At 41.6% G+C, this 20,499-nt stretch overlaps 1 protein-coding gene across 1 annotated transcript; it reads right to left on the bottom strand.

Annotated features, from left to right (window-relative positions):
- Positions 1–10,554: 10,554 nt before the first annotated feature.
- On the bottom strand, positions 10,555–12,330 carry LOC5568349. The gene is made up of 2 exons (XM_001657953.2): positions 10,871–12,330; positions 10,555–10,807 (listed from the first exon to the last, which is right to left on the bottom strand). The coding sequence occupies exons 1-2, from the start codon at positions 12,272–12,274 to the stop codon at positions 10,619–10,621; spliced, it is 1,593 nt and encodes a 530-aa protein (XP_001658003.2). The 5' UTR covers positions 12,275–12,330; the 3' UTR covers positions 10,555–10,618.
- Positions 12,331–20,499: the final 8,169 nt, after the last annotated feature.

Raw genomic sequence — 20,499 nt, 5'->3', positions numbered from 1 at the left:
GAATTCCTCCGGATTCAGGAATCGTCATTTTAACAGGAGTTCCCTTAGAGATTCCATCAGGAGTTCCTTTGGAGATGGTATCAGAAGTTTCTTCAAAGATTTCACCTGGATGCTCGAGGGATTACATCAGAAGTTTCTTCTAGGGATAACATCAGGATCTCTTCTGGGAATTACATCAGGAGTTCTTCTGGGGATTTCAAGAAGAGTTCCTTCAGGGGTTTCATAAGCATTTTCTTTAGACATTCCACCTGGAATTCCTTCTGGGATTCTACCAAGAGTTTCTATAGGGATTCCATCAGGATTTCCCCTGAGTCTTTCAATAGGAGTTCCCAAGGATTTCCATCAGGAATTCTTCTAAGGATTTTATCAGGAGTTCCAATAGGGATTCAATTAGGAATTCCTACTGGGCAAAACAACAGAAGTCGTTTTTGGCATTTCATCACGAGTTCCCAAGGGATTCCATAAGGAGTTCCTCTAGGGTTTCCATTAGGAGTTCCTCCAGAGATTCCACCCGGAATTTCTACAGGAATTCTATCAAGAGTTTCTCTAATGATTATATCAGGAATTACTCCAAGGAATACATCACAAGTTTTTCCAAGGATTCCATCTGAAGGAGTTTTTCAATAGATTTTATTGGGAATTTCTGCAGGTATTCCATCGGAAGTTCTTTCATAGATTCCATTAGAAAAACTTCTAAGACTTTATTATAAATCCGCCTGGGATTCCATCAGAAGTTCTGTCAGGGATTCTATCAGGAATTCTTCTAAAGGTTCCTTCAGGAATCCCTCTAGGGTTATTCTGGGTTAATTTCCTTAAGGAATCAATCCCAGAAATCCTCAAGGGATTTCTCCAGATTTTCCAAGGAATTTCTCGTGGAATAACTCCAGGGATTCTGAAGGGTTTTCAGGAACCCTCCAGCGATATTACCAGAAATTTCTTATAATAGTTATTTTAAAATTTTACCTGTAATTTGGGAATCTACTGGGGATTCCTCTGGGAGGTTCCTTCGTGGATGCCACCAAGATGAACTCCAATTATACAATAACGAATTTCCTATGCGATTTGACCACGATTTCCTATAAAGATTCCACTAGTAATTCCTTCAGATACTTCAACAGTATATTCCCTAATTATATCACCTGTAATTTTTCGCGAGAGAAGTTTATTAGGAAATATCACAAGAAATTCTTCTAGCGTTAACACTGGGAATATCACCAGAGTTTCGCTAGAATTACCACTAGAAAAATCTAACAGAATTTCGCCAGCAGTTCAACCATAAAATACATCAAAAGTTCTACTAGGATTGTGCTTCAGGATTATCATAAATTACTCCAGGGAATTAACAGAAATTTACTCAGAGTTTCAAACAACACATTTCTCTAAATACTTCAGGATGAATCCCTAAAAGATCCATGGAGATATATCTTTAGAAATTCTAGGAGGTATCACCAAAGAAATCAATAGATTAATTCCTAGAGTGTTTCCTGGAGAGATTCCTAATTATATTTCTGGAAAAACTTTAAAAGCAATCCCTGAAGGAGTTTCTGAAAGATTCTCTAAGTTAATTCCCTGTAGAATCCTTGGAAAAAACCCTCCAAGAAACACTGGATGGAATTTATGGATCCTCATTGGATGGAATTTATGGAATCCTCGGAGAAATTTATATTAGATTGTTGAAGATTGTTCAGAGATACAAGGAATCTTTGGAGGAAACACTGGTGGAGTTTATAAGAGAATTTATTGAAGATTCTCGCTAGAGGAATACCGAATGATAACCTGGGGGATCCTCTCGAAAAATTACAAGTGGAATCTCTAAAAAAATTCCTGCTGATCAAGTTTTGATGATTTTTTTTGCAATATTTCTCTTAAAATCTTTGAAGGCTTTCTGATGGAATTCTTGGAAGAATTGTTGGTGGAATTGTTGCTGAATCCCTTGACGAATCCTTGGATAAATTGTGGGTAGTATCTGTATAGAAATGCTTGAAGTTTCGCTAGAGGAATTCTTAAATGAATCTTTGGAGGATTTTTTGGTGGAATTCTTGAAGGAAGCATTGGATGAACCACTGGGGAAATCCCTTGGGAAGTATTTGTATAGATCCCTGGAGAAATCTATTAAAAAACTGCTAGAAAGAATCGCTGAAGAAATTCCTGGTGGATTTTCTGATGTAACTCCTTGAGGAATTCGAGAAGGAGTCTGAGGAGCAAGCCCTTAAAAAAGTCCTGGTGAAGTCCTTGGGGGAATTTCTGGTGATGATTTTTTTTTTTGAGAAATCCCTTGAGAAGTATCTGAAAGAATTCGTGATGCGATTCCTGGGTAACGCGTGATGGCATCCTTGGAACTAACTTCCAGAGAAATTTATGAAGAAATCTTTGAAAAAATGTTATAACAATCTGGAGGAATTCTAGGAGGCAGCCTTGGAGATAGCTCTGAAGAAATTCCTTGGGATTTTTTTGGACAGATCTTCTTCTTTCTGGCGTTACGTCCCCACTGGGACAGAGCCTGCTTCTCAGCTTAGTGTTCTTATGAGCACTTCCACAGTTATCAACTGAGAGCTTACTATGCCAATGACCTTTTTTTTGCATGCGTATATCGTGTGGCAGGTACGATGATACTTTATGCCCTGGGAAGTCGAGAAAATTTCCAACCCGAAAAGATCCTCGACCGGTGGGATTCGAACCCACGACCCTCAACTTGGTCTTGCTGAATAGCTGCGCGTTTACCGCTACGGCTATCTGGGCCTTCGGACAGATCTTTGAAGGAATCAGTGGTTGAAATCCACTATAATTTGTAGAGGAACCTCTAAAGAAATCCTTGGAAAAATTCCACCTGAAGGTATGCCTGAAGAATGTTCCCCGGAGAAATTTCTGGTTGAATCTGTGGATAAATTTCTAAACTATTGATAAAATTCGTTATAGAATCTCAGGAAGAGCTATTGGTGGAATCTTTAGTATATCTTATGAATTCCTGGAAAAACTTCAAAGCAGAATAACCAGAGAAAACGACTAAAAGATTGTGGATAGAATGTTTGAAAAAAAAAAATCCCTTGGTCATTCCCATATCAATGACTGCTCAGAATATTTCCCGAAAGAAACCCGTCATGATTTCTGAGTTTTGCCGGACTATTTCGTACGAATTATAACTGGAATTCCTCTTAAATATTTATTTCTTCCGGTGCTTAAATGTTGAAAGTTCTTCTCTTCCTTACTGCGATTTCTGCCAGAAATTCGCGAAAAGATTCTCCCTCACAGCCACAGCATTCGAAAAACTAATAATCAAATATTCGCTAGACTCTCGGCAAGTCTAAATGCATGCGAAGAAATATCGTGTAGCTGCAACCAACCTTGACAGTTGGTCAAACGGTTGTATCCAGGCCCATGGCACGGGACGACTTTTAGCGTAGTCAACATCTCCATGTGTTTACTCATTTTCGGGTAATTTGAATCGAGAGTGCAATCAGAATGCGAAGTTTTGTTTAATGTTTATGATCCAGATCCAAGTTTTTCTGGAAACACTGTATCAGCCAAAACTAGGTGGTTAAGCTCCGTTCTAATTATCTGTTTATTGGTTGTACAATTACATCTAAAAAGTTAATACCAGTGATACTTTGGAGGGCAATAAATTTCGCTGGGGTCCGTGACTTTATCGCACCGGAAACATAAGTATAACATTATTTATACGCATTTTATGAGTTCACAATCGAAGAAGGCTATCGACATCTTTTAACCCACATCCAAATCATTCGTGTAGTGGTGTTATAAGTTTCCTAATGGCTGGTGCTAACGGTCGTTCGATTGGTCCTACCTGAGCTGACTTGTGGTCTTGATTGAGAATATTACCTCTACGTTGTTTATAACTACAGTAATACGATGTCAGAGTTGGAGAACGAAGCTGTTTGTTATGTTTGTGAGAAAGTGGAGCCAAACCTGGCTCGTCTCATAAGTTGTGCATACTGTGGAAGGTTTGCGCATTTTCGATGCAAAAAGCTATTTGGGAATGTGATTACCAAAGTGAAGAAAAATCCTTACTTATGCTCTGTTGAATGCTCGGAGATGAACTCGCATACCAATCAGAAAACTGTAAGTTTTGATGCTGTTGTTGCTGAGTTACATACGCTGAATCAAGGAATGAGTGAGTCGAAGAAAGAGGCATCTCAGTTGCGATACGTTGTGGAGCAATCTCGGTTACAGCTAGCAGCCTTGGTAAAGACCAGCGGGAAAATTGAAGAATCCCAGCAGTTTTTATCGAATCAATTCGACACCCTTCAGTCTGACTTTCGTCAATTCAAGTTGGATATGGACACGATTAAGACAGAGAACGTCGAAATACGCAGCGAAGTCGGCGAATGGCAAAGAAAGCACCATGATCTCTCTTCCAAGGTAGACTCTTTAGAGCTGGAACTTGACAAAGCTAATCGACTACTGTTGGCCAAGAATGCTGTCGTCTTAGGTCTCCCTTCAATGGAATGTGAGAATACCAGAGGACTTATCTTCCAAGTATGTCGTGCTATTGGATTCTCACTCGAGGACACGGCAGTTACAGCAGCTAGGAGGCTCTCGGGAAATTCCGCGAACAAAGAAGGTGCTCCCATACTGGTAACATTTCGTGATGAAAAGCTGAAGCAGGATTTTTTCGACCATAAACGGAAACACGGAGTACTGGAAGCATCGATTGTTTCAGAAGCGTTCAAAGGGTCGACTAATCGAGTATCGGTTCGGGATGAAATGACTGTTTTCGGACGTGAGCTACTGCGTTACACCAAAGAGGTTCAATTGTCGCTGGGCTTCAAGTACGTTTGGCCTGGAAGAAATGGCAAGGTGCTCATTAGACGTCAGGATGGGGGCAAAGTAGAGCAAATTGGAACCAAGCAAGATCTAAAACTGCTTACAAGCACATCTTCAAAACGCCCGCTCGATGCTTCAATTGGCGGAGTGCACTCAATGGATTCTTCGCCATTGGCTTCACCTCGGACGTCGCCGCAGAGTCAGCAATTAAATAAACGCACTCGTTAAAAGTGAATTTCTATTATTTGTATCCTGATTTAAAATTAATGAAATGGAGAATTTATATGTTGATAACGTTGAATTCTTAAATAAAAACTATGGTCGAATGAATAATTATTGTTCCTTGCGAATATTGCAATTTAATATAAGGGGGATGAACAATCCCAACAAGTTCGATTCTTTGAAGGAATTTATTGATTTGTACACGGGGCCTATTGATGTGTTGGTAATTGGAGAAACTTGGTTGAAGGCGGATCGGATACAACTGTTTAGGCTAGAGGGGTACAGCGCAACGTTTTCCTGCCGTGATGACATGGCCGGCGGTGGATTGGCCGTATATGTTCGGAACGGGATCAACGCCGAAGTATTGACCAACATCAATGAATGCGGTTTCCATCATATTCATGTTTGTCTAAAGCTGCGGAGTTCTGCGTTTGATGTGCATGCTGTATACAGACCACCCTGTTTTCAACAATCTCTGTTCAACGAAAAGCTGGAAGGAATTTGCTCGTGTATAAAGAATGATAGTTCTTGCGTTATTGTAGGGGACGTAAACATTCCAGTCAATCAAACCGAATCCAGAGTCGTACGCGAATACTTGGACTTACTGAATTGTTATAACTTCGCAGTAACAAATACAATTCCAACGAGACCTGCTAGCGCTAACATTTTGGATCACGTAGTTTGCTCGGAAAATACAATGGGCTGTGTAGTCAACGAAACAATGCCGTGGGAAATCAGCGATCATTGTGCTATTCTTTCTACATTCCGACTCGACCATCCAATACAACTTATTCAGCTTCAGAAAACCATTGTGAATCACACAAGACTCAATGAGGCGTTCTTAATGGCCATGCAAAATCCTGTTGGTGATTCAGCTCGTGAAAAAATGAATTATGCTGTGGAATCATACCGTACGTATAAGCAACGTTTTTCTAAGGTCATATCAATCAATGCTCGGGTTAAAGGTCAATGTCCATGGATGAGCTTTGATCTCTGGAAGTTGATGCGAATAAAAAACAATGTCCTAAGGAGAAGCCGGAGAAGACCAGATGATGTACGATTAAGGGAACTGCTCGCACATATCTCACGTAAAGTTCAACTGGAGAAGCATCGTTCTAAAAGCTTCTATTACACTAGATTATTCGAGAATTATTCGAACCAAAAAAGCGTATGGCGAAACCTCGATCAAGTGTTGGGCCGTAAACAAGGAATTAATGACTGCATAAAACTGACTGTTGACGGCGATTTGACGAGTCACGGATCTACGGTTGCAGACAAGTTTAACGAATTCTTCAGTGCGATCGGACCCCAGCTTGCCTCCTCTATTTCCAGTAACCGCGATATCAACAAGTTTGGAACATTACAAACAGTCAGGCAGTCTATTTTTCTTCGGCCCGCCTCAATACAAGAAGTAATCGTCAAGATTAACAAATTAAATATCGATAAAAGTCCCGGCCATGACGAGATCCCAGCCTCCTTCATAAAGACGCACCACGCCATATTTGCTTCTTTAGTAGCAGACACGTTCAACGAATCTATTTCCTCAGGAATTTTCCCCGAAAATCTGAAGATTGCACGTGTTGTTCCAATTCACAAATCAGGCAATAAATCGGAAGTAAATAACTATCGACCGATATCGATCCTATCGGTTTTAAGTAAACTTCTCGAGCAACTCTTAGCCGACAGAGTTTCCAGTTTTTTGGACGAACAAAAGGTAGTCTACGATCACCAATTCGGTTTTAGAGCTGGTTCAAGTACCTGGACGGCTGCGAGTGAGCTTGTTGACGATATCTATCGGGCAATGGATAATCGTTGTATTGCCGGAGTCTTGTTCCTGGATTTGAAAAAAGCCTTCGATACCATTGACCATGACGTACTATTGAGAAAATTAGAGTACTATGGAATTCGTGGTACCGTAATCCGGGGTAACATTGATCATTATTTTGAATATTTCTTAAATATATCGTTTGAAAATGCAAATGTTGCAAATTTTATATTTTTAAAACAAGTACTGTCACTCATAGCTCGTGACTATATACTGCATTTTGTTTTATGAAAGATTTAAGCATGTTTAAAAAAATGTTTTAAGTGATTTTTTTATTTAGCTGATATGGGGTAACATTGATCACCTATGTAAACAACGTTCGGTAATATTGAAAATATCGTTACTTACTTAAATCATGGCTCCCGAAGCCGAATATGAAGGCCAAACGCTTACAAGTCATTTATTTTTTGAGTTATTTTAAAATTAAAAACACTTCGAACCACGGAATACGCCTAAAGGTAGGCAATTTCCTAAGGGAATTCTATATTCTTTACAGTAATTCGTTAATGTTGCCTGATTGAACATACTTATGAAAGTTTTGACAACGGAATCGTTTTCGGCGATGCCATTTTTAGTAAGAACCGCATTTTCCTTGGTCATATCGTTTGCAGAAGTTATGTGAGACATGAATTTTCGGTATTGTCATCCTTACCCATTGAAATCATTGTTTCGAAAAATTGACAAATTTACGCATAATGTAAAAGCAATTTTTGCAAAAATCCTCACTTACATTTGCTTATGAATATAAGAAAGAGAAGCACCATTCGTAATTTAGAAATGTTCCATCAATAAATGATGATACGAACTTTTAACGAGATGAGTCATTCCGATCAATCTTACCCCGCTGATCAATGATACCCCGGATTACGGTACTGCTAACGCATTGTTCAGAAGCTATCTAACCGCAATCTACTGTTGTTGAGAAAGTCGAGGTGTTTAAATACCTTGGGTTGATCTTCGACTCTACCTTGAGCTGGAGCTCCCACGTCGATAAACTGCGAAGCGATATCAGTTCGTATTGTGGTCTCTTCTGGAGAGTTTCCAAGTTTCTTCCATTGAAACAAGTCATTACTATGTATCAAGCGTTTGTTCATTCTAAACTTCAATACCTTGTTTCTATATGGGCTGCTGCATCAAAAACTATTCTGAAACCACTGCAGAGTACACAAAATCGATGCCTCAAAATTGTATACGGCAAACCCCGACTATATTCAACAATAAATCTGTACACAAATGCAGCTCTTTCAATCAGTCCTATATTAGCATTAAAAGAGCTGCAAACCGTGGTTATGATGAAAAACATCCTCTACAACCCACGGATCCACCACAACTTCACTCTTCAGCGAGCTCATCACCCGCATGGAACGAGGAATCGAAATAACTTATTCGTTACTCGTCGTAATACGGAAGCTGGGAAGAAGTCCTTCACGTACAATGGATTCCTGCGATATAACGCTTTACCCGCGGCGTTGAAATCGGAAATGAATCTAATGAAATTTAAGGCTGCTGCAAAACGATACGTTAAAAGCAATGTAAACCTGTACTTGATTTAGCTTGACTAAATTAGCTCCAACTTCATCAATACGTTTCCGTATCCACTTCTAAGACATGCACTTCGCCCAGAAGTTACTCCAGTTTTGCAGTAATGTCTCCAGTTTTTGGATAGCACTCAACAGCAATACCATTGCGCTGTTAGCTCTTAGTCTACAGTGACATAGTTTTTCGTTGTCCTTTATCCTGGTGTCCTTGGTCAGCAGTAGCACCAGTTTCCCTGTCAGGTAACATAGACTGGTATATGTCTGGCCGAAGCCAGTGATACTACGCTCATAACGGAGTTCGTTAACGCTTCCAGAACCACGCCACGCCTTCGCCCAGAAGTTTCTTCAGATTTACATTGCTCCGATCAGCAGTAACATCAGTTCCCCTGTCAGCAATGTCTCCAGCACTCAGCAGCAACAACATTTCGCCGTTAGCTCTTGGACTACAGCGACACCGTTTTTCGACGCAGTTTTATCCTGGTTTATCCTGGTGTCCTTGGTCAGCAGTAGCACCAGTTTCCCTTCCAGGTAACAGAAACTGAACCTCGCCACGTCTTCGTACAGAAGTTACTTCAGATTTACATTTCTTCGGTCAGCAGTAACACCAATTTCCCTGTCAGCAATGTCACCGTTTTTCGTCGTATTTTATCCTGGTATCCTTGGTCAGCAGTAGCACCAGTTTCCCTGTCAGAACCACGCCTGCAATTCGCCCAGAAGTTACTCCAGTTTTGCAGTAATTTCTCCAGTACTTGATGTCCTTGGTCAGCAGTAGCACCAATTTTCCTGCCAGCAATGTCTCCAGCACACAGCAGCAACAACATTTCGCCGTTAGCTCTTGGATTACAGCGACACCGTTTTTCGACGAATTTTATCCTGGTGTCCTTGGTCAGCAGTAGCACCAGTTTCCCTTTCAGGTAACATAGACTGGTATATGTCTGGCCGAAGCCAGTGATACTACGCCCATAACGGAGTCCTTTAACGCTTCCAGAACCTCGCCACGTCTTCGTACAGAAGTTACTTCAGATTTATATTTCTTCGGTCAGCAGTAACACCAATTTCCCTGTCAGCAATGTCTCCAGCACTCAGCAGCAACAACATTTCGCCGTTAGCTCTTGGACTACAACGACACCGTTTTTCGTCGTTTTTTATCCAGGTATCCTTGGTCAGCAGTAGCACCAGTTTCCCTGCCAGCGAGACATCATTTCAACGGCACATAGTCAACAGCTCATCCTACCTAATTCAATTTATATAAAGTTTATAATCTATCTAATTAGTAAGCTTGTATCCTGTAGTTATACTAGGCGCTTCCTTAAAAGAGAACATATTCTCACTGGAAGTGCACATGATTTGTATATATATATATCGCAAAAGAAGAGTAGGTTTTATGCCTTTTGGAGAAGAGGATACACCTGATCTTCACTCCCAAGGGCTTTTCCCTGCTCCAAATAAATAAATAAATAAATAAAATCCATAATCGAGCAAGAGTCGCAATCAAATCACTGATTGCTTGCTTGGAGGCTTGCAGGATGTCTTTTAATGTTTGCTCTCCTTCCAAAACCATCGAAATGTTGAATGTGCTTCAACTTTTTGGCACATTATTAGCTGATTTAACAATATCAAAAATTGATAATCAAACCATAGCAAACAATTAAACAAAACAATGGTCTTTATTTTCACAGTTCTTACAAACTGACAGTGGGCGATATTCACTTATCGCCCGGGACATCCTGGCTACGAAGAACACTGTGTATCGATATATGGTTGTCATGGGCCTGGTTGTATCAACATAAGTCGGTTTGACTAACTTGGAGGCGGAGTCAATGTTGGTCAAACCGTCTGAGCGTCTGTGGGCTGCATTAGACGGTTTCTCGTCCATCTCTGGTTTTAGCGGTAGCTATGAACGCTATGAGAGATGCCGATTTTGTGGAAGAAGTAAGTTGAAGATGATGTTCCGCCCGTCCATTTTCAAAATTTTAGAATAGCCTTGCTCCGTTTTCGAAGTGAAACGCATGTTGGATTTTGTGAATAAATTAATTTATTGTTCAAGCTTAGCTTTAAATAATTCAATAAATATCAGGCTGAATCTCAATAAATTAAATATTATCCTAAACTTCTGGTGCTTTCTGAGCAATTTGATCTGCATAAGCTGGGATTACAATATTGTTAACCCCATGATAAAGTGGCTCATTTTTTTTCTCAATAATGAAAGCAGCCTTTCTCCATTCGTCAATTTCTGACCTAGAGCAACCCTTCAAAACTTCATGCAGAAATCGAAGTTCTTCCGACACTTCTTGGCCTCCGTAAGAATTTCCTCGGCCACAGCTTCCAGGCAGCTGTCGATCCGTCCAGTGATGGCCTTCAGCGTTCGCTCCGTCTGTTCTGCGGCGGATTTCAGATCCTCCTTGGCGCGCTCCTTCTTTCCGTCGAAAACATCGGAGAACTGCGGGAAGAATTGAGGAGTGGTTGTAGTTTGTGGCTGGCTAACGAGGAGGTTGATACTTACCTGCTGGTAGCACTTATCGGTTCCGCTGTTGCAGACCGACAGTTGGGTCACGATGTTCACTGCATTGTCCTTGGCCAGGGTGAGCAGTTGCTTTCCTTGAGATGTCATACTTCTGATGTTGCTAGCTTCGTTGGTTAAGCAGTCGGACAAACGGCTCAAGGAGCTTGGATTCAGCTTCTGGAGCTGTTTGAGGGAGCATTCGGATGTGGCTCGAGGGTTGGAACTGGACGCGGCACGATCGGTGATGTAAATGGCAATGTCGGAGATCTCGAATCCCGTCTTCCTTGTTTCCCTGATGAGCTTGGAGGCAATTTCGAGCTCGGCTCTCTTGACACTTGAAGCTATCGTATGGAGGTATTCCTTGTGAACGTAGCCACTGTAGGAAGCGAGGAAATCGAAAAGTTTGCTGAGCAGACGATGATGCCATTTGTTAGGGTTGGATGTGATCGACGAATAGCTTTGGTTGATCTGCGTCAGAGTTGTCTGGCTGAACATGCCGAGTGTGGTTTTCACGCTCTCCAAAGCACTGTTGAGTTTCGTCGAGACCGAGCTAATGCCTGATGCACTGATGGACAAAGACTTCTGGACCGATTTTTGAAACATTATGGCCAGGGTTCTGGAAGAGATGGCTTTTTGGATTGCCTTCGCCAGAATTTTCACGGCTTTAGCGAGTCCTTCAACGGCAGTTGCCCATTCGGAAATCACCGTTTCCAGATCCAGACCCTCGTGGTAGTGATAATCGTCCTTATCCTTATCCTTATCCTTATCCTTATCGTTACCCTTATCATTCTTATCACCTTTATCGAAGCTTTCATCAAACTGGAAAGGCCTGAATGGCGAGCGTGATTTCGGCTTGAAGACATTGAGATTTTCCACTCTTTCTACTATATCGTTTAGCGCGTTGATTATATCCGACAATTCGGATGGTTTGATTTTCCTTTCCAGGGTTCTGATAAGTTTCTCCTTGATATCTTTTGCAGCTCTCTTTACTGTGGAAATCAACTCCGACAGGGGATCTTCTGGTCCCCTGGATCTAGTAATTCTGTTGGTAACTGCACCAGAAACCTTCGTGAAGAGAACGTTCAGCATCGAGTTCACATCCATGAGTAATGACCGCATATGGGTAAGGACTTCCGTCTTGTCGTAGACCTCATTCTCGACTACCACCTTCAGTGCCTCTGCTAGCAGCTCTGATCCTTTAACTATAGCGTCCGCTGCTTCATCACTAATGATAGGGATGGGGAGCTTACTGCTGTCTCGATCGTCATCATCATCATCACCTTTTCCATTTTTATCATGCTCCTCGAAGTCATCCTTGCGATAACCTCTGCTGCTATAACTTTGAGCTTGTGATTGAAACACAAGGACGCCTAGCACAATCAGAAACACCACCGATAACTTCATGTTCACACTGTCACTGAAGGACGTACCACTTTCTACTGATGATACTGCACAGAAACCGCGTCGATTTTATACGATTTTGCCCAATTCAGTGACATCAATCGAAATTTCTTCCGAAAGGAGAGAAAAATAAAAACAATACATCCAAATTCAGGCCCCCACTTAACATTAAGATTAATATGGATTACAGTCGAGCAGCGCATAGATTCTCAGCTATTCGCGGGGCGTTTGGACTACGCTAGTGAAGTGGCGCACAGTGGGATAAATGCGAGGTAAAATTCACACAGAAAGGACATAATTGATTCAAGGAGAACCTACAATAATGGACAATGCATTTGAAACTTTCTCGATTTTTCTTTCAAGATGGTCATCTTAAGAAGGTTAAATCTATATTATTTCTGAATTGATTTGAATGAGTTTTTTAGACATAACTTGAATTTTCATATAACTCAAAAAATTGAAGCAATGACTTCATGGTATCTTCAGAAACTGTTTTTTTTTTAATTTCAAATATTTCATTTCTGTACTGTATATTCCAATTTCCTCATTTATCAATGAATAGTTCGAACTTCATTCGTATCAAATTCACGAATGTAAATTAACACCTGCGTAGTTCCCACTGTGCGCCGCGGCGAGTGGGCATTTCGGAGACCACCGGCCGGCCTAAAGGCCGGAATCCCGCGCCCAAATGCGCGAATAAACCACTTTTCGCCTGGGATGACCCAGGTCGGTTTAGCATTGATTGGAATATTATGTAAATTTCCCTGCGAACTGACCGGCCCCTCGAGAGAGAAATGGCGACACAAGCCCCCGTAACGGTGTGATATAAAAATAGTCATTAGCGAAGAAAACTGTCTATTTTTGAATGTCAATTCTTTTTTTCGTTCGATCGCACAAATTAGGAGACTATAAACCATTTGGAGCTGGTGATAGCGATAGTGGAGTAGTAGGCCTGGTTTTCGCGAAAGTCTCGTGATTCGATTCATAACAGCTGTTTGAAAACGTGATCATTATCGAGTACCGTAAAACGAGGTATCTTTGATGATGCGGATAACTTTGATTGTGTGGAACCCACAGCTTAAGGTGAAGATGAATCGAAGCCAAAGTTCAAGTTTTCAAGAGCACGGATCGGGAGAATCGAACATCCGTTTGAGCTGAAAACTTAATCGATTGGTCACTAGCTGGTGGTGACCAATCGATTAGGTTTTCAGCTCAAACGGATGTTTGGTTCTCCAGATCCGTGCTCTTGAAAATTTAAACTTTGGCTTCAATTCATCTTCACCTTAAAGAACATAATTTATGTCAATCAGTTGAGCAGCACAAATGTAGAAGTAAACAGTTTAAGTATTAAATTTTTTGTCAGAACTTTTTTCCTTGGAATCGAAAACAATTGAGACTTCATATTTAAAAAACAAAAAAGATGAGATTTTAGTACACTACTACTCTGCATAACTCGGTATTGAAGGGATCATCATGTTAGGGAGGTACAGGTCGGACTCGATTATCCGGAGACTCGATTATCCGGGGACCCGATTATCCGGAATTTTGGAATCGATTATCCGGAATTTGTTTCTTGATGTTATTGTTTTTCAACTTTTATGCATAAATCTGAGATAATTTTGTATTGCAATATGAATGGTTTAGCAGTTTAGAACGTTTTCAAACGGGGGGTTTGAAAAAGTGTTTTTTGTGTATGCTGGTCGAAAAAAAAAATTCTGTCTTGTAAAGACCCCTACTGTTCCTAGAAAAAAATTCTGACTACGCCACCGCATCATATAAATAAAATCACGAAAAAAATAACATTTGAGTTCTTTTGTCAAAGATTTTTTTTTCCCTAGTGATTCGATTTCCGAAGTGAAAAATAAATCGATACTCCGGATAATCGAGTTTGACCTATATAGAGCTATAGAACAAAAACTAGTGCAAATGCGATCCAAAGGACCATCGAGGTAGCTATGAAAATCATGGTTACCTCGATGCTTGTTTCAACTAAAACTATTTGCATGTGATTTTTATCTGAAAACTTTTTTATGCCAAAAATCTAATCCAAGTTTTTAAACGTTCTCCAATCTAGTTCCTACTTAAGTGATGTCAAACAGAAGCTTGGTTGTGGATTTTTCATGTTTTACATACATATTTTCAAAGTAACCTCCAAACAGAAAATCAACTCGGAAAATCGGTTATACAGCCATCTTCTCCCTAACTCGATATTGAAGGGACCATCGAGTAAGGGAGGCATCGAATTACAGAACACAAAAACAAGACAACTGCGATCCAAGAGACCATCGAATTAGCCATGAAAACCAACTTTTGCTATGGTTCTCTAACTCGATATCGAGATACGAAATATCGAGTAAGGGTGAGTTAACTGTATACAAAAAAATAAGTTCATTCAAAATGAATTACTATGCAATATTTCGACTCGAGGATCAGGTACCAGTGCTTGTTTTTAAAATATAAAATAAAATTATTTAAGACAGAATGTAGAAAACATCAGTCTGTTTTTTTTTTAAATAAAAACCATTAGAGCTACCCCTTTTTACGGTAGCTTATGTTATGGGCCCATGCAATTTCGAAAGCATTCGCGTAACCAATGCGAGAAATGTAGCATCTTTTTCGGTAGTATTGTGTTGTCCATAGCAACTGGTGTTTGTCTAGCCTCAACGCATATTACCTACAGCAGTGATAAGAGTCAGTTCCATTGGCTTCTTTGTTTGTGGAATAATTTGCTTTATTGGATTTGATCTCGTAAATTTTATTAGCATAGTAGGGGAAACCCGTATTTCAGTTTCCCTAGGTATAACATTGTTCGACAAAAAAAGTCGATCTGAATGCACAGAGACCGGACAACCCGGGCTTGACAGTATAAAAATAAACAAAAATAATGGCGTTTTTAATGTCTGCCCCAGGTCATTTTTAAAATATACTTGAACTGCCGTGAATCGCAAGTCAGTCCCATCTGCATTTTCGTCAAAATTGAGTTGAGTTCAGCTTTCAACATCTCTTCCAATGCTCTTTCAGCTGCACTAATGAAATAATGAGATTTGTTCGGAAAAAATAGGAAAAAACAGCAAGTCAAATTGTCCCATAATGAAAAGTAACCGCATATCAGTCCCACTACAGACTTTTGTACCGTGGAACACAAAATTGTAACTTGTTTTGATCATCTTTGTATTTTTCTCGGAAAAATATCGTAGTGAAAAGCAAGTAGTGAAAGTTTCATTAAGATTGAAACATGTTCTAATCCTCTAGAATTTTTTGAATATTTGTATGGAAAACGAGTTTGTAAACTTCACAGCCCATTTTCTCAATGCCTACTTTTTACAGATGGGACTGACTTGCGATTCACGACAGTGAACTTTTTGCATTTTTTATTTAAAAATCTAATCTGATCAATAAACCGACACTGCATAAGACATGCTTCCGGAAATCCGGATTATCACTGGTATCCGGTGGTCATAGTTCATCTCCGTGGATGCACCTCAAAACTAGATTAGTTGACCCGTCCATTACTTCTTAAAGAATTGAAATCGGTCAATTTTTGTCAAAGTTACAGCATTCCAAAGTTGGCCCAATTTTTGCCTGTCCCAGTTATTTTGACAACCCCCTGTATATCAAATATTCCATCATTTGCGATACTTTAAAAATGGGGAGGGTGCAAAAAAAGGGGGGAGGGCTTCCTGCAAATCTTATTACAACTCTTCATATTGGACTTAACGTTTTAAACATTATATGGCACATGAATTCCGCTGTCCTGAATATAAAACACTGGGTGATATGAATAAAAAACTTTGAACTTTACTACATGTAGCATCTACTCAAAAACAAAATCCACAAAGTTTACTACACTTTTGGTATGAATAAAAAACTTTTCGAACATGTAGTACTTACTACTTTCGAACATGAGCAGTGACTGAAGCTGCACGTTAAGAAATTTCCATTCAGAGTGCAGAGTGATTCTGCACGTAAAGAACAATCTATTCAGAGTGACGCCTAAAATTAATACAATCATGCATATGAAGAAAATGCATGGAATCTAATCGATTACGCGACAATTTGCACAAATCATGAAGGTGCTGTCATTTGACAAAATTTGTAGTGTAATTTTGCGATTAGTCTGGTATTCTCTTTATGTCTATGATTTTATGATGATGGTACATCAAAGAATTTTCTGGGTGGTTTTCGGCCTTCGCCAACGCCAGTGATTGATGATTTTTTAAATACTAGCTTAACATCTATGAAGAGATCTTGAGATTACAGCTATCAAATTTGGAACCACATATTTTCTAGCACCAGTACTGAGATTCTGGTGAAATTGCGGTAGAATTTTGATGCTCCCCGTGTGTTTTCTTAACAGCATGTTGAATTCCGGAAGTTCTAAGTGTTTCTGCGATATTCTCGTTATTTTGGTGGGGTTTCTGATAGTATCCTTGGAATGTCTAGAACTTAGAATGTCGAGATTTTATGGGAATTGTAGTGATTCCATTGGTAGTCGTTAGAATTCAATGAGGATCTCCCCTAAAACACCAGGGTTCCCTTTGAAATTAACAAAATTCTTGTCGATTTCACAGAAAATCCCATTGAAATCTATAAAATATTTACCAACATTCAAATCGTTTATATTAAAGCTTTGCTTTGAAATTCCAACGGAACTGGAGATCAACGGAATCTTAAAGGTTTTTACAATAATTACGAAGATTGATTTTCAGAATTACAAATATTCACACAATAATTCGCAGGAATCCCACCGTAATCTTATAGATTCTTACAGAAATACCGTCTCAAAGATACCCACAGAATTCCAAGAGATTAATATTCGGAATCCCATTCCCACCCCAATTCTAGAGTTCTTACCAGATTCCTAATATTTCCGCAATATTCCTAGAATGGTATTTAAACTTCCAGAATTATCATAAAAAATCCGACATCCCTATCGGAATCCCAAAGTTCCTACAGGAATTCCGGAATCCGAAAGGAAATCTGAGATGTCAGAGTTTACAAGTAAAATTCCAAATTACATTGTAAATATCTGAATTCCTACCGACATCCTAAAATTCCTAGAAAATAACATAATTATCGTAATGCCAGAATTCACACGGATATTACAAACTGCTACTGCCGGTAATCTTACCGGAATCTCAGCATTGGCGGGGCGAATGTTTTCGTAACCTCAGAATTCCTAAGCAAAACTCAAAATACCTTCCGAAATATCAAAACTCATATCGATTTCCCATGATTTTTACTCAAAAGTAAATTATTCCGTTCAATTCCGCAATCTCAAAGCATGTGTAGCAACCTCTGAAGCTAACTACCAGTAGCTTTGTAGTAAATGCTACCTTTATTCATAGCAATGCGTTGTTTATAGTATGTTCGAAAGGTGTAGAAAGGAAAATGACACAAACATGTTCCACTCGTGTTCCACATATAGCGTTTACTACCGAGAATGTAGTAAACTCAACTTTACTACATTTTATTCATACGGCCCACTGTGTCGGTTTATTGATTAGATTAGATTTTTAAATAAAAAATGCAAAAAGTTCAAGTATATTTTAAAAATGACCTGGGACAGACACGAACATTCTGAAACGCCATTACTTTCAATCCCGGGTTGTCCGGTCTCTGTGCATTCAGATCGACTTTTTTTGTCGAACAGTGTAATTTGTTTGTTTCTAAACGGAATGCCTGCCCTGTCCAGCAGTTGGTGTCTACTACCTACGAGGGCTTCGTGATCGCCAAAGTAAACGGGGTCCTCTTCTGTAGCTGCTATGCGCCTCCGAGTTGGTCGACCGAGCGGTTCACGCAGATGCTGGACTGCATGACGACCGCGCTGACAGGGCGAAGGCCAGTTGTAATAGCGGGTGACTTCAATGCCTGGGCCGTGGAATGGGGAAGCCGTAACACGAACCAGCGAGGTCAAATCCTGCTAGAGGCACTGGCCGTGCTAGATGTCGATCTGGCTAATGTTGGTGCCAAAAGTATCTTCAGCCGTAACGGAGCGGAGTCGATTATCGACGTTACTTTTTGTAGTCCTGGCCTAACGAGTAGTTCGAACTGGAGGGTAGACGATGCCTACACTCACAGCGACCACCTGGCGGTTCGCTACAGTATCGACTACAACAACAGCAGGCAGCGGGTTGAGGAAGCGGCTAGGTCAAGGCCAAGCCCTCGTAGGTGGAAGACATCGTACTTCAATGATGAAGTACTTAGGGAGGCGCTCCGCCGTGAGCGTAACCTACTCGGCCTAAGCGGGGACGAACTGGTAGCGGTGCTTACGCGTGCATGCGATGCGACCATGCCTAGAAAAGTCCACCCTAGGAATGGGAGACCACCGACATACTGGTGGACTCAAGCTATTGCGAACCTGCGCCGTGCCTGCCTACGGGCCAGGAGACGGATGCAGCGAGCACGTACCGAGCAGGAGCGTGAAGAACGACGGGCGGTGTTCACCGCTGCCAAAGTCGCGCTGAAGTCCGAGATAAGGGCAAGCAAAAAGGCCTGCTTCGAGGGACTCTGTCAGAGCGCCAACGCGAACCCGTGGGGTGATGCCTACAGGATCGTAATGGCGAAGACAAGAGGTGCAATTGCTCCTACGGAGCAATCTCCACAGATGCTGGAGGGGATCATCGAGGGGCTCTTCCCGCGCCACAACCCTAGCCCATGGCCTCCTTTTGTAGGACAGCCGGGGATTGGGGCTGGCGATGAGGATAGAGTAACTGATGAGGAACTTGTAGGGATTGCAAAATCCCTAAGCATGGGGAAGGCACCAGGTCCGGACGGAGTTCCAAACCTGGCCCTCAAAGTCGCAATCTTGGAGGCTCCCGGTATGTTCAGATCTGCTATGCAGATATGCCTGGACGAGGGAGTATTTCCAGATGCGTGGAAGAGGCAGAGCCTGGTACTATTGCCAAAGGCGGGGAAACCACCCGGTGACCCGTCGGCGTATAGACCAATTTGCTTGATTGACACGGTGGGGAAAGTGCTCGAGAAGATCATCCTCAACAGACTGTCGAGGTACACCGAGGGTGTAAATGGTCTCTCAGGCAACCAGTTCGGCTTCCGGAAAGGGAGGTCCACTGTAGACGCTATTCTGGCGGTTAAGAAAACCGCTGAGATAGCACTCCAGCGTAAGAGGAGGGGTATTCGCTACTGCGCAGTAGTGACTCTGGATGTAAGGAATGCATTTAATAGTGCCAGTTGGGCGGCTATTGCTGATGCGCTCCTGCGTCTGGGGATACCCGAGTACCTGTACAAGATTCTCGGAAGTTACTTCCAGAATCGGGTATTAGTCTATGACACAGAGGTGGGTCGGAAGTGCTTTCACATAACCTCAGGAGTCCCGCAAGGTTCCATCCTGGGTCCGGTGTTATGGAATGTCATGTACGACGAGGTGTTGAGATTAAAATTCCCGGCGGGTGTGGTCATCGTTGGACGACGATATTACGCTGGAGGTCTACGGTGAATCGATCGAAGAAGTGGAATTGACTGCAGCCCACTCGATCGCAATTGTGGAGGAGTGGATGAGCTCCAGGAAACTGGAATTGGCTCACCACAAAACGGAGGCTGTTGTTGTCAACAACCGAAAGTCGGTGCAGCAAGCGGTGATCAGTGTAGGCGACTGCACAATCACTTCGAAGCGCTCCGTCAAACACTTGGGGGTGATGATCGACGACAAGCTTACCTTCGGTAGCCATGTCGATTATGCCTGCAAGAGAGCCTCCACAGCTATTGTGGCACTGTCCCGGATGATGTCCAATAGCTCTGCGGTGTACGCCAGCAAGCGTAAGCTTCTGGCCAGTGTCGCCTCGTCCATACTGAGGTATGGTGGCCCGGCTTGGGGCACGGCTTTGAGTACCGATAGCTACCGTAGCAAGCTACAGAGTACTTATAGGCTAATGTGCCTGAGGGTTGCGAGCGCGTACCGTACCGTGTCACACGATGCACTTTGTGTCATCACCGGTATGATGCCTATTGGTATCCTTATCATGGAAGACATAGAGTGCTTCGAAATGCGCGGCACAAGAGGCATACGCAGGACTGCCAGACTGGCCTCCATGGTCAAATGGCAGCGTGCGTGGGACAGTTCCACCAAGGGAGTGTGGACTCACAGGTTGATTCCGAGGTTAGATATCTGGGTCAATAGGCGCCATGGGGAACTAACATTCCACCTAACACAGGTCCTTTCGGGTCATGGATGCTTTAGACAATATCTACACCGTTTCGGTCATGCG

Source organism: Aedes aegypti, chromosome 1 (genome assembly GCF_002204515.2).
Source record: "Aedes aegypti strain LVP_AGWG chromosome 1, AaegL5.0 Primary Assembly, whole genome shotgun sequence".
Lineage (NCBI taxonomy): Eukaryota > Metazoa > Arthropoda > Insecta > Diptera > Culicidae > Aedes > Aedes aegypti.
The sequence above is the reverse complement of the archived record's forward strand: the minus strand, read 5'-3'. Positions and strand labels throughout refer to the sequence as shown.

Excerpts from the sequence above, each read along its gene's own strand:
- LOC5568349 (XM_001657953.2), bottom strand. The coding sequence starts at position 12,274 with ATGAAGTTATCGGTGGTGTTTCTGATTGTGCTAGGCGTCCTTGTGTTT. Across the intron at positions 10,808-10,870 it reads CCGATAAGTGCTACCAGCAG|TTCTCCGATGTTTTCGACGG; the intron begins GTAAGTATCAAC and ends TTCTTCCCGCAG.